The sequence below is a fragment of the Grampus griseus genome (assembly GCF_964374135.1).
Source record: "Grampus griseus genome assembly, chromosome: 16".
NCBI classification, from domain to species: Eukaryota; Metazoa; Chordata; class Mammalia; order Artiodactyla; family Delphinidae; genus Grampus; species Grampus griseus.
Window position 1 is genome coordinate 10,254,515 of NC_139010.1, and position 13,018 is coordinate 10,267,532.

Sequence of the window (13,018 nt, forward strand, 5' to 3'; positions counted from 1 at the left end):
TGCTGTAAGAAGACATTGGTACGATTTATGTCAGAGAATGTTGTTCCTATGTTCTCTTCTAGGAGTTTTTTGGTGTCATGTCATATATTTAGATCTTTAAACCATTTGGGGTTTTTTTTTTGTATATGGTGTGAGGGAGTGTTCTAATTTCTTTGATTTACATGTAGCTGTCCAGCTTTCCCAGTACCACTTGTTGAAGAGATTGTCTTTTCTCCATTGTATATTCCTGCCTCCTTTGTCATAGATTAATTGACCATAGATGCATTGGTTTATTTCTGGGCTCCCTATTCTCTTCCATTGATCTATATATCTGTTTTTGTGCTAATAACATGCTATTTTGATTACTGTGGCTTTAATAAGCATTATTTTTTAGAGGAGTTTCAGATTTACAAAGAAATTGAGCAGAAAGTACAGATACGTCCCACATATCCCTTCCAGACCTTCCTCTGCAGTTTTCCTATTATTAAAATGTTGCTTTAGTGTGGTACTTCCTTTACAACTGATGAGTCAATATGAACACATTAGTATTAATTAAAGTCCGTTATTTACATTAGGATTCACTTTTAGTTTTGTATATTTTCTGGGTTTTGAGAAATGTATAATGACATATATCCACCCTTGTAATGCACACAGAATAGTTGCAGTGCCTTAAAAATCTCCTGTACTCTACCTATTTAAGACTATCCTTTTTTCATTGGAAGGAGTGGAGCACCTTTGTGCCTTTGTCAAAGGTCAATTGACTATATTCGTATGAGCCTATTTTAGGGATCTCTATTTTGTTCCGTTTATGTATTTGTCTGCTCTTTCACCAGGACCACACCATCTTGATTAGTGTAGCTTTATAGTAAGTCTTGAAGTTTGGTAATGTCATTCTTCCAACTTTGTTCTCCTTTAATATTGTGTTGGGTATTCTGGGTCTTTGGCCTTTCTGTATAAACTTTAGAATTGCTTTGAAGATAACTGATTAGTTTCCTAGGGTTATCCATTGGGTTTGAGTTGAATCTATGGATCAGGTTGAGAAGAACTGATATCTTGACCGTATTGAGTCTTCCTGTTTGTATATGTGGAATGTTTCTCCAGTTATTTACTCTTTGATTTCTTTCATCAGACTTTTGTAGTTTTTCTCATATAGATCTTGTACATATTTTGTAAGAAATATACCTTTCTTTTCCTTTTGGTGGTAATATAAATAGTATTGTGTTTTAATTTCAAAGTTTTGTTGTTCATCACTGGTATATAAGAAAGTTGAGCTTGTCCATTAATCTTTCCATTAATCTTCTATCCTGTAACCTTCCTGTAATTGCTTCTTAGTTTCAGGAGTTTTATTTTTGTTGTTGATTCTTTGGGATTTTCTACATAGACCGTCATGTCATCTGCAAAAGAAAACAGTTGTTTTTTTTTTCTCTCCTCAATTCACATACCTTTTTTTCCTTGTTTTATTGCATTAGCTAATACTTCTAGTACAATGTTGAAAAGGATTGGTGAGAGGGGAAATTCTTGCCTTTTTCTGTATCTTGGGGGAAATTATTTAGTTTCTCACTATTAAGAACGATGTTGATTGTAGATGATCTTCATGAAGTTGAGGACGTTCCCTCCTATTCCTAGTTTTCTAAGAGTTTTCACTGTGAATGGATGTGGGATTCTGAAAAATGCTTTTTGCATTTATTGATATGATAACATGGTTTTTATTCTTTAGCCTGTGCATGTGATGGATTTTATGAATGTTCAGTGATACTTTAAATTAATAAACTTATGTGTACAAAAGGAGAAAAGTAATCATTTTTGCTACATGGATTAAAGCAGCACATTTCTTTTGAGGTAAAAAGTAGTGATAGTTCCTATGGATACCAATTATGACTTTTAAAGTCTATCTCGTTAGGATTTAAAGAAACATTTTTCAAAAGAGAATTTAGTTCTCTGGTCAGTCATTCATTTATTGAACATCAAGTTTGGAAAAATGAAGAATTCTGATATTATTTTACTGCTCTTCATTGCAGTAACTAAAATACAGTGATATGACTTTTTTGTCCCTACTGAATTCTACATAAGCATGTCAATCTTTAGAAGCCAGTAAACTACTCTTCTTTATTTTTAACTTGTGTAATTGATTCATCATCAAAATTGGATGCGACTGATTACATTTCCTTGTATTATTTTTGTTCCCTCTTTTGTTGTTCAGCGTTTGTTACACGCTCTAGCCTCTCTCTGGACAAGAAAGAAACCAGTATGTGTTCAAAAAGTAGAACACTAATGACAACATCCCTTATCCCCATTGCTTTAAGGTCATATGGTAAATGTTAAAAGAAATAGTTCACTTGAAGGAAAAAAAAAGGTGGTGTCTGCGGTACTGCAGTAATAATTGACTATGAGCTGTCCAGTGTTAAAATAATATACTAAATTTAAGGCTTCCTTATGTTGAAGAAACAAAAGTAAATTGAAAATGACCTAATTGTTATTTTTGTAATTCATGTATAAGACAATTCTTTTGCTCATACTTCACTGATCAAACTAACGTTTTTGGGATGATCCAAGTGCTCGGAAACACTCTGAATTTATCTGTAGTTATCGTGGGGAGAAAAAAAAAGGAATCACTCACAATGTAGATATTAATTCCAGATTTAGAAATATAAATAGATAAGTTGGACTTTCTCTCAGTTATTATGGTGTTTAATTTTATGTGTCAACTTGACTGGGCCACACAGTATCCAGATATTTTATCAGATTATTTGATCAAATTATTCTAGGTGTTTCTGTGAGGGTGTTTTTAGATGGGTTTACCATTTAAATCTATAGACTGAGTAAAGCGGATTGCTCTCCCTCCTGTGGGTGGGCCTCATATAATCAGTTAAAGGCCTGAATAGAACAGAAAGGCTGACTCTTCGTGAATCAGAGGGACCTCTTTCTGCCTAACTGCCTTTGAGCTGAGACATCAATTATTTCTTACCTTTGAACTGAAACCGAAACATCAGTTCTTCTTGGATATGGAACCTGTCAGTCTTTGGAATGGGACTATACCATTGGCTCTCCTGGTTTTCAGGTATTTGGGCTCGGACCGGAACTTGTATCATCAGCTCTCCTGGGTCTCCAGCAGATTTTGGGACTTGTCAGCCTCCATGATTGCATGAGCAGACTCCTTATAGTAAATTCTTTCTATAAAATTATATATATATATATATACACACACACACACACACACACACACACACACACACACATTCACACATATATATGAATGTATTTTTATATAACATATATTCTATATATTAAGATTTATACATATATATATCTCTCCACAACTTGGATCACAGCTTAGTTGGCTACTGTTGGTATGTAGTGGGTAGAGGCCAGGGATGTGAAAAATATCCTACAGTGCACAGGACAGCCCCCCACAGCAAAGAACTACCTGGACCAAAGTGTCAGTAGTGCTACTGTTTAGAGACAGGTAGGCCATAGTTTCCTAACTTTGGCTCCCCCTTACGACCAGCTGGGGAGCTTTTAAAACACCTGACTCCAAATTTGGCTTAATTGGCCAGTGGTGAGGGCAAGGTTTCAGGATTCTAAAAGCTATCCACATGATTATATTCACAACCACCATTAAAAGCCCCTACTGAGGACGCTGGTCATTGATGTACCTAAAATTCTTAGGTTATAATGGATGGATCAGGGTGATCCTGAATCAAGTTTAATGTCAAAAGATAAACAAGTAGTCATTATTACCTCCTGATGTGATGTCATAGGAAGGCAAACACCAATTTCTGAAATGTCCTTGCCAAAGAATCACAAACTTGAACCTGAGTAAGTTTCTAGATTTCTAGATCTATCACGTAGAGGCAGATGTTAAAAAACACTGTGAGGATGTTATCAGCAAAATTCAGAATGTAGAAAATACTCCAGGACAAATGATACAGTTTTTTTGTGAACAAATGGCAAGAAGGAAAAAAGAAGAGGAAGGGAGAACTGTTCTAGAATAAAATAAAGACACCAAACCAATTTATGCATCTCATTTGGATCTTGATTTGAAAAAGCAACAGAAAGAAAAAGACATTTTTTTCTTGAAGAACAATTTATTCAGATTTTTCCCATCCTGTGACATGATGGATAAAAGTAGATTCATTATTAAAAAAGAATAAAATTTGAAAGCAAGTTAACCTGAGAATGATTACCTCATGTTTCTCGGTAGGATGCCTGATCATTCTGTTTTCTATGACTTTTGCTACATTAAAAAATTTTTTATTTTATATTGGAGTATAGTTGATTAACAATGTTGTGTTAGTTTCAGGTGTACAGCAAAGTGATTCAGTTATACATATACATGTATCTATTCTTTTTCAAATTCTTTTCCCATTTAGGTTATTACAAAGTATTGAGCAGAGTTCCCTGTGCTATACAGTAGGTCCTTGTTGGTTATTTTATTTTATTTTATTCATTTATTTTTTGCGGTACGTGGGCCTCTCACTGTCGTGGCCCCTCCCGTTGCGGAGCACAGGCTCCGGACGCGCAGGCTGAGCGGCCATGGCTCACGGGCCCAGCTGCTCCGCGGCATGTGGGATCTTCCCGGACCGGGGCACGAACCCGTGTCCCCTGCATCGGCAGGCAGACTCTCAACCACTGCGCCACCAGGGAAGCCTCTGGTTATCTATTTTAAATATAGTAGTGTGTATATGTCAATCCCATACTCCCTAACTATCCCTACCCCCAACCCTTCCCTCCTGGTAACCATAAGTTCCTTCTCCAAGTCTCTGAGTCTGTTTGTGTTGCGTAAATAAGTTCATTTGTATCTTTTTTTTTAGATTCTGCATATAAGCGATATAATGATTTTTGTCTTTCTCTGTCTGACTTACTTCACATAGTATGATAATCTCCTGGTCCATCCTTGTTGCTGCAAATGACATTAGTTCAATCTGAAAAAGACATTTTTGAGACAATTGGGAAAATTTGAACAGTGAATGGGTATTTCATAAAAACAAATATTTTTTTTTTTTTTTTTTTTTTTTTTTTTGCGGTACGCGGGCCTCTCACTGTTGTGGCCTCTCCTGTTGCGGAGCACAGGCTCCGGACGCGCAGGCTCAGCGGCCATGGCTCACGGGCCCAGCCGCTCCGCGGCACGTGGGATCCTCCCGGACCGGGGCACGAACCCGTGTCCCCTGCATCGGCAGGCGGACCCTCAACCACTGCGCCACCGGGGAAGCCCAGTAAAAACAAATTTTATATATATGTATATCAAGTATAGAAAAATACTTTTGTATTATTTTATGTGGAGGTTGTATGTCGAAGGATAACTTGTGGTTATAGGTAAAACAAGGTTGGCCCTATATTGATCACTGTTGAAACTATGTGCTGGGTGTATTGGGGTTTATTATAATATTCTCTCTCCTTTTGTGTGTCTTTGAAAAGTTCCACAATAAAAATAGAATGAGAAGGAATATCTGAGTAGGTAAGAGGAATGCAGGCGAGAATGGTGTTAGGAAAACTGTCAAGGCAGTAGGGTTTTCCAAAGTGTTTAAAATAAATAAGTCCACTGGATTTGGTAACATGAAGGTCATTTGATGGCCTCAGCTAAATCTGTCTCAGTGGAGAAGTGGGTCTGCAGACAAGATTGAGTGCACTGAGGATTAAGAGGAGGTGGTAATGAGGCAGAAAAGCAACAGAAGCAGGGGAGGAAAATATGGTCACATGTTATTATGTTTGTGACTGGACAGGGTTGTGTGTGTTTGGATGATTAAGAGACCCAGTGGAGAGGGAGATGGTGAGCACTTGGGAAAGAAACAGGAAACAAGTTTTGTTTTCCTTAAACCAATCTCAAGGGGATGGTATAGAGACCAATTTGGATAATGCATACACATTACTTTGCATCACGTCTGACATATTAACAAATTGTTATTACGAGAGCTTTGGAATTTTGGTATGTGTGATGTACATCCAAAGAAATTTCTGTGTGTGTGTGTGACTTTTTTGTTGATATTTACATTTTATTGATGTTTACATTTTCCTATCTCTTATCATTTAACAGATTGTCATGGAAACATTAAAATTAATGTGTTTTCACATTTCTTTAAAATGTTTTAAATGTCTAGAAAGAATTTAGAATCGCAAATAATTATATGCATGTGTTGAAATATATTAAACTACACCTAAACTCAAACTCGTAGTGGAGTACGTTTATGGACTTAAGTTTAATGGTGAGAGTATTCACTGGGATAAAGAGAGAAAAATGGCCAGGGTGAGGGAGAGGGGATGAATGGGATGAGAGGGAGTAAAAGACGAAGGAATGTGTTTAAATCAAATGTTTGTTCAGGTCACTGTTGTTATTTTTATTTCCAGTTATATTGTCTCCTACCAAAAAGTAGCTTTTACTGTTTCTCCAAAGCCTTCCCATTTACTTTTCTCTTTGAATTGGCTCGGAAAATTGAGTCCAAGGATGCAACGTTAAAATTGGGCTTTTTATTTCTTTTAACAGAACTGTTCATTACGAAGGTGGTGCTGTATCTGTTCACGCACGTTCCCTGTGGAGACTAGAGACGCTAAGAGTTGCGTAAGTAGAACTTCTAAATACAGCCTGACGCTCCGGGTACAAAGTACCTCGAGTGCTCTTGTGCTAACAACCAGCAAGCAAATGAAACCCTGAGAAAGTGGAGAGTCTCTCCTCTTTTACCTTCCGCCTTTATTTATCTTTCACTAGCCTACATTCACCAGGTAGTAAGCACCAATTTTATACCATCTGCTTTTGCGTTTAGCCTCATTTGATTTTATAATATTGTCTTGTCCCAGTCTGTGCCTCTCCTGGCAGGAAGAGTTCCCAGAGCAGAGTGATGTAAGGTTTGGAGACAGGACAAGTTGTTTGCAACCCTGTCGCACATTTCAGGTCTGGGTTTAACCTTGTAAAGTCACATGTAAAACAGTGGAAACTTGAACCTGAGTGAGATGTGACAGCCATAACTGGCAGTCACTATCTTTACTTACAAATAGCTTGATAGCTGAGTGAGAAATGTGGATTGCAAACAAGTCACTGTGTATTCATTATAGAAACAATGACCTTTTTTTTTCTGGTGACTTCAAAAAGCTGTCCAGAGATTGACTTTTAGTTCCTTTATGTAAATGCAATACTGATGGTAAAGGTGTCATTTTGAACTATTTTAAATAGAATTTAAGTATCAGTTTAATTAAAAATAAAAGGTTGGAAGTTTTAGTCCTTTACCTAAAAATCAGTAAGTTTTCAATGTATGTTCCCTGTTATATGACACTTTAAAAAATTATTGATTTAGGGTAACAGACTTCATGGATGGCTGTAGGGAACTATCTTATTATGGAATAGCTGTCTTTGTCAACCTGATATTTTGAGATTAATGCTTATCTAATGATGATTAAAATGGTTCAGTGGTCTTCAGTTTTTTGTCTTTTTGTTTGTTTTGCTTACATATCCCATACAATGATTTCGAAAAACTTTGTATTTCTTTGATCATTGTTAGGCTTGACATAGAAATTTTTTCATTATCAGTTTAAATAGATGCATAGAATATAACTTACAGTGTATTATAAGTAGTGACATTTTAAGATAAAATGGTTACAGCACTCTTATAAAAATATCCCATTGTCTCTAAGTTCTGCTGTGATTTAATACCCATCTTTGTTTATTTAAAAATACTTGAACATGGTCTCTTTAACAGTAAAAAAATTATGTTACTCATCTTTCTCATTGAAATCATATTTCCTTTATTCTCCCATGACAGAATAGTACCCCAATTGGAATTTTTTTATGATTGAAAGACTTTTCTGCTCACTGTGTTATACTCCTGTTCAACAAAAAAAAATGCATGTAAATTAATCTTTTATATTTTCTGTGATTATAAGTCTGTGACTTTAAAAAAGTGCTTCTATATTAACCCCATTAATTCTTAATTAATTGATGATATTAAATTTCTTCTGTATAAAGTCATAGTTGATCAAATGCACTGAAATATTAAAACTTTTGATAAACATTGAACTTAAAAGCAGAATTTTATGAGAAGTGCACCTCTTAATGTGATGGACAAAGAAGAGATGACATAAAGGAAAGGGAAGACAAGTCGTAGCTTTTGTGTGCTTCATAAGTTATTCAGAGAATTTAGGGAAAAGAATTTCAAATATATACATGTATTTTTATAATTTGCCTTGTGTATTATAAAAATGACAGCTTAATCAGAGAAATGAAATAGTCCAAAAAAGTGAAATTTAGAGAAGTTTTGTTGCCTTTAAAAAACAGACTCCAGATGTGTTTTCACATTTATAGATCTACCTACCCTTCACAATTGTATGCTTAAAGAAATGATTTTTTGTTTTTTTTTGAGGAAACCAGGACCTAAATCTGTCTCAATTTATAGGTTTAAAAAAAAAAGGATGAGAGCTCCTGAAAGCCCAACAAGAGTTCCTTTTTATTGTCAACAATGTTGTTGATGAACTGCAATTACATAAATCCCATTATTCAGCACGTGTTTCTATCCCGTGGTCTTAATTCTGTTCCCCTGCTGTTGACTAATGTTTGAAGTTTGAAAGGGGGACGTTTGGAGTTTGTTTTAACTTTGAATTTGGTTGACTGATATATAGAAAGGGCCTGGGCCTTCTTCAAATAATGGAGATGAAAGGGGGTACTTTATCACTGTGTGTTTGTAGCTGTGCCTCTCAGAATCCAGATGACAGCAAGGGGGCTTGACAGCCAAGGCAGATCAGGGACTTTTTCAGCCATTTAAAAACTTAAAGAGAGGTGTTTTGATTCTACTCTATGACCCTTGATGTATATCTGCAGTAGGAAAGCAGGAGGTTCATATGTAAGAGATGTAATTATTTAAAAAAAAATTTTTTTTTAGATTTTATTGCATCTTTGACCTACTTTGGCCTCACTGTAAATTTACAAATTAGATTGCATTTAATTTGCATGTGTTATTATATGCAATGGCCACATAATTAATTTTTCTTTTTACTTAGGAAGTAATAGTCAGAGATCCTGCTTATGTTCATGACAGAACTTTATTTCCAAAGGTCAATGTTTGTATTATAATTTTTGGGATACCATATGTTTTTTTTCCCTCCAATGAGGCCCCAAACTATGTATTTGTTATAATTTATGTAGTCCAGTAATTATATATTTTATATTGCTTACTTATATAACATTAGTGTTGTCAAAAGTTTTTCAGTATTATGAACATTTTAACAAGGTAAGTTTTAATTTTGGGAGTCAAATATAATAGAAAACACATTCCTGTATTGTACCCCAGTACAAAGTTGTCAGAACACTGTAAGTAGGATATATGTTCGTTTCTGTAATGGGCATGATCACTGCAATTATAAATAATGCATTTTGTATTTTAAGTAAAATTCCACTTTCTTATGTGTTACGAATTTTTAAAAAATTAACATATCATGACAGGTGGCCAAATGCTCCTCATTTCTTTGAGATAATTACAAGTAAATATAGATAATACATATGGAACAGTTTTCTAATAACATGGGAAGCTGCTTTATATAACTTCTTTACTATAACTATTTTCAGTTTTTACTGAAATATTATTTTCTTGCCCTTGATTCTCCTGGGCTTTTCCTCTTTTCTTTTGGACCTGTGAGCTAAAGAAAATGTGTTTAGACTTCACAAAGTTTGGCTGACGATTGGCCAGATTCATTCCATTTCTAACAGTGGCTTGAGAGGAGTGCTTATGTGTATGAGCCCTATTAAATAGATTTGAACATGGTATCCAGAATACCGTATAGAAATTCTGGTAAAAAGTAGACACTATTACCAGACTAGAAATGCTTTAACATGCTGTTGTCGGTAAATGAACTTTAATTTCATTTTTAAGACAATACCGTGTTATTATCAGGGTTTATTGGTACATGATTATTAATTTAGTAGGAGGACTTTTCCAAAGTAATTGTCTTTATAAACAAATCCATGTAAAAATGAACTTATTACAATATCATTCTACTGTTAATTTTCCAGGCTAATAGTTCAGGTCAAAAATCCAGGTTGGGAAAACAGCATAAAATTGACTTATAGTTCACTAAGATTGGTGAATTCTTTTTAAAGTGTTCTTGATTTGTAGAATATAAAAGTTTAAAATGCTTCTTTATTAAAACTGGTTTATTAATTAATAAAGTCATATTGAAATCCTCCATACCTTTACTTTTTATTTATTTGATTCCTTACATAGTGGTAAAGCTTCCACTATAATTGTCTTTTAAAAAATTATCCTTGTGTTTCTTTTGTTTCATTTTCCGTTTGCCATTGACATGTGAAGCTTCATAACATAGTACATTCTTTTTAGAGTATATCTTTCTCATTATAAAAGACCCGACAGTGTCCCCTTTATACTTTTTTGCCTTGAATTCTAATTTCTCTACTATCAACTTTACCATCACTATTTTGTTTTGATTTTGTATGCATGGTCAATCCTTTTTATTTGTATTTTTTAAATTTGATTTTACATCATTGATAAGAGGCTGTCCTCGTTTTGCACACTAGCATGATAACTGAAAGTCACCATTATCAGAACCTTGTTTCCACTCTGTACTGTAGTAAGGGCAAGGCTCTGATAATGACAGCTTTCAGTTAACACAGTACTGTGCAAAGCAAGGATGGTCTGTATCTTAATTTTTCTTTTCTACCCTATCTGAAAGTCATTATTTTTAAAAGCAGACTTTAATGATCACAACTTTGCTTTTTATCTTTTTTCTGCAATCTTAGTTTATATTTTCTCTGTGTTGCATTCAATTTTGCTTTCCCGTTTTTCCTCTTGACTGTATTAGAGTTTATATTCTTGGTTTGTCTTTCTTGTTCATTGGTTTCTAATGACATAATTGTTCCACATTATTAAAATTTAAAGCATAGGAAGAGGTTTCTTTTTTCAGATAAATACATACTTCAGTTTATATATATGAGTTCCAGTTTATCATAATTAGGCATTGACTCTGATATCACTAGTTTTCAAGTCTGTGCAAATCCAAAAATAACTAGTAAATGCTATGGTATCATTTAAACTCATAGTATCTGTATCTGTGACTAGCGATTAGAGGTTAACCTGGAACACAAGTTCTTGGTCATCTTTGCATGGGGTAGTGTTTGGTGTGGATGGTATTACATTTAATGTCGGAAGATCTTGAGTTAAACTTTGCTTCTACTTACTGTTAGCTCTGTGACATGGAATATAACCTAATCATTCTGAATAACCATTTTGTTATTTGTGATACGAAATTAATAACACCAACATCATAAGGTTTGGGGGATCATTAAAGAAGACAGTGTATGCAGAGCACCTTTGTTCATTGTCTGACACATACATTTTAATTGCTGTTTCTCCTGTCATTGTGTTTGCTATTGGATCAAGTCTTAACTGTTTTTGCTAGGTGGAGTGGAAGCCACATAAGATGGGGCCAGCCTTTCCGACTACGCCATGTCACAACAGGAAAATACTTGAGCCTCATGGAAGACAAAAGCCTTCTACTCATGGACAAAGAAAAAGCTGATGTCAAATCAACAGCATTTACCTTCCGATCTTCCAAGGTAAGACAGAAATGTATAATTATCGATTTCCTTTAAGTACATCCCTACTGCATTTCCTTTGATGTTAGAAATGCAAAAAGAAATGATGTATGTTTTACATGTATTTCCAAATTCCCATTTTCTCTTTGATGCCTTCCTCTTCAGTAAAGCCTATTTCCTAAACCACTAACACCTTCCCACGTGTTGCACCTGGCTTATAGTTCTTTGGTTATTTACGTGTAGCACATCCATCCAGCCCCTTTTAGTTTTCTTAGGCGTTGACAGTGCAGTAAGCACAGACCTTGTGCTGTTGTCGTATAGCAATGTGATGGGCACACCAGAGCGTTCACACAGATGCTCTTATATGCAGACCTTTCTTCTTACGTTCTTGAATCATTTGTAAGAACAGAACCTCTAAGAGAATACTTAGTATCTTTCATGAGAATCCCTCTGAACTAGATGATGAGTAGAATAGAAAAAAAAAAAATGCACATCAAAGTCAAGGTGGAATGCTGGTGCTGTAGCACAGCTAGGCCCACGCAGTACCTCATGAAAGATTCGTAACTCACCAACCCTGCAGTGCGATGGATTGCTAACCATGCCTCAGGAAAACAGTAGATGTCCTGAATAGTGAAGTATCTCAGGGACAGTTGAAAATCACTTGTTCATTTGACACATTCCAAGCATCGATTGTATGCATTTTTGTGATAATTGTGTATTTCTGTCCTTAATTAAATGAAGAATGTGAAACTTGGGCATCATGATAGGAATGGTATTAACTTACTGGTTAGCTTTTTTTGTCTCAGAGATGCAAAACTTTACACCCCTGTTACAGATAAAGGTAACTTTGAGCAAGACCAGAAGTAACTAAAAAGACAGCAGCCTCAGTTTACATCCCTAGTGCCACGCTCTCAGTTTTCTTGCTTTGGAGGACACAGAATGGTAGAAGATGCTTCTGATTTGATGTATTCTCCCGAGATCTCCTGGAAAGACAGCCAGTGTAGGTCCCCATCCTTTATGGTGAAAACAGACGAAGCTGGTCAACTCCAGTGGATAATCTGAGACAGGATTGGCATCTATAATTTGTTGTAGGGACCTATAGCGGGGCTCTGGAGAGGGTACCTGGGTGGACCTCAGGTGGGCAGTTAGTTGCTCCTTGTGTCTGTAGTTGGAAAGCACAGTTGATCACACTGTGAACAAACTTGACGCTGATGGGCTTCTTCCTCAAGACTTTAACCAGGGTGGTGGGAATTTGCTAGTTTGTCCACTGATAACACCTCAGTCCAGAAAGAAAAAAAAATTCAACCCACCAAAGACGCATCAGTTATCTGATGGTGGAAGCCCTTTTCAAGTAAAAAAGATAGCGTAAAATGACATACAGCTTAATGGTAGGAAATCGGAAAAGTGAAAAGAAATGCACGACATCCCAGCAAAATATAATCTACGAAAATAAAATCCCAAAGAAGTAGAAAAAGCTGAACAGCCATATCACAATGAAAGATGTTAGAAAAA

At 35.5% G+C, this 13,018-nt stretch overlaps 1 protein-coding gene across 2 annotated transcripts in view; it reads left to right on the forward strand.

Annotated features, from left to right (window-relative positions):
• The window catches only part of RYR2 (ryanodine receptor 2), a gene marked incomplete at its 5' end in the record, with an annotated part of 721,806 nt that overhangs the window by 327,847 nt on the left and 380,941 nt on the right, over positions 1-13,018 (forward strand). For both annotated transcript variants that reach the window (XM_082674159.1, XM_082674158.1), the window contains 2 exons: positions 6,458-6,532; positions 11,371-11,527. In XM_082674159.1, coding sequence (XP_082530285.1) covers positions 6,458-6,532; positions 11,371-11,527 — 232 coding nt within the window. The remainder of the gene's footprint in view (positions 1-6,457; positions 6,533-11,370; positions 11,528-13,018) is intronic.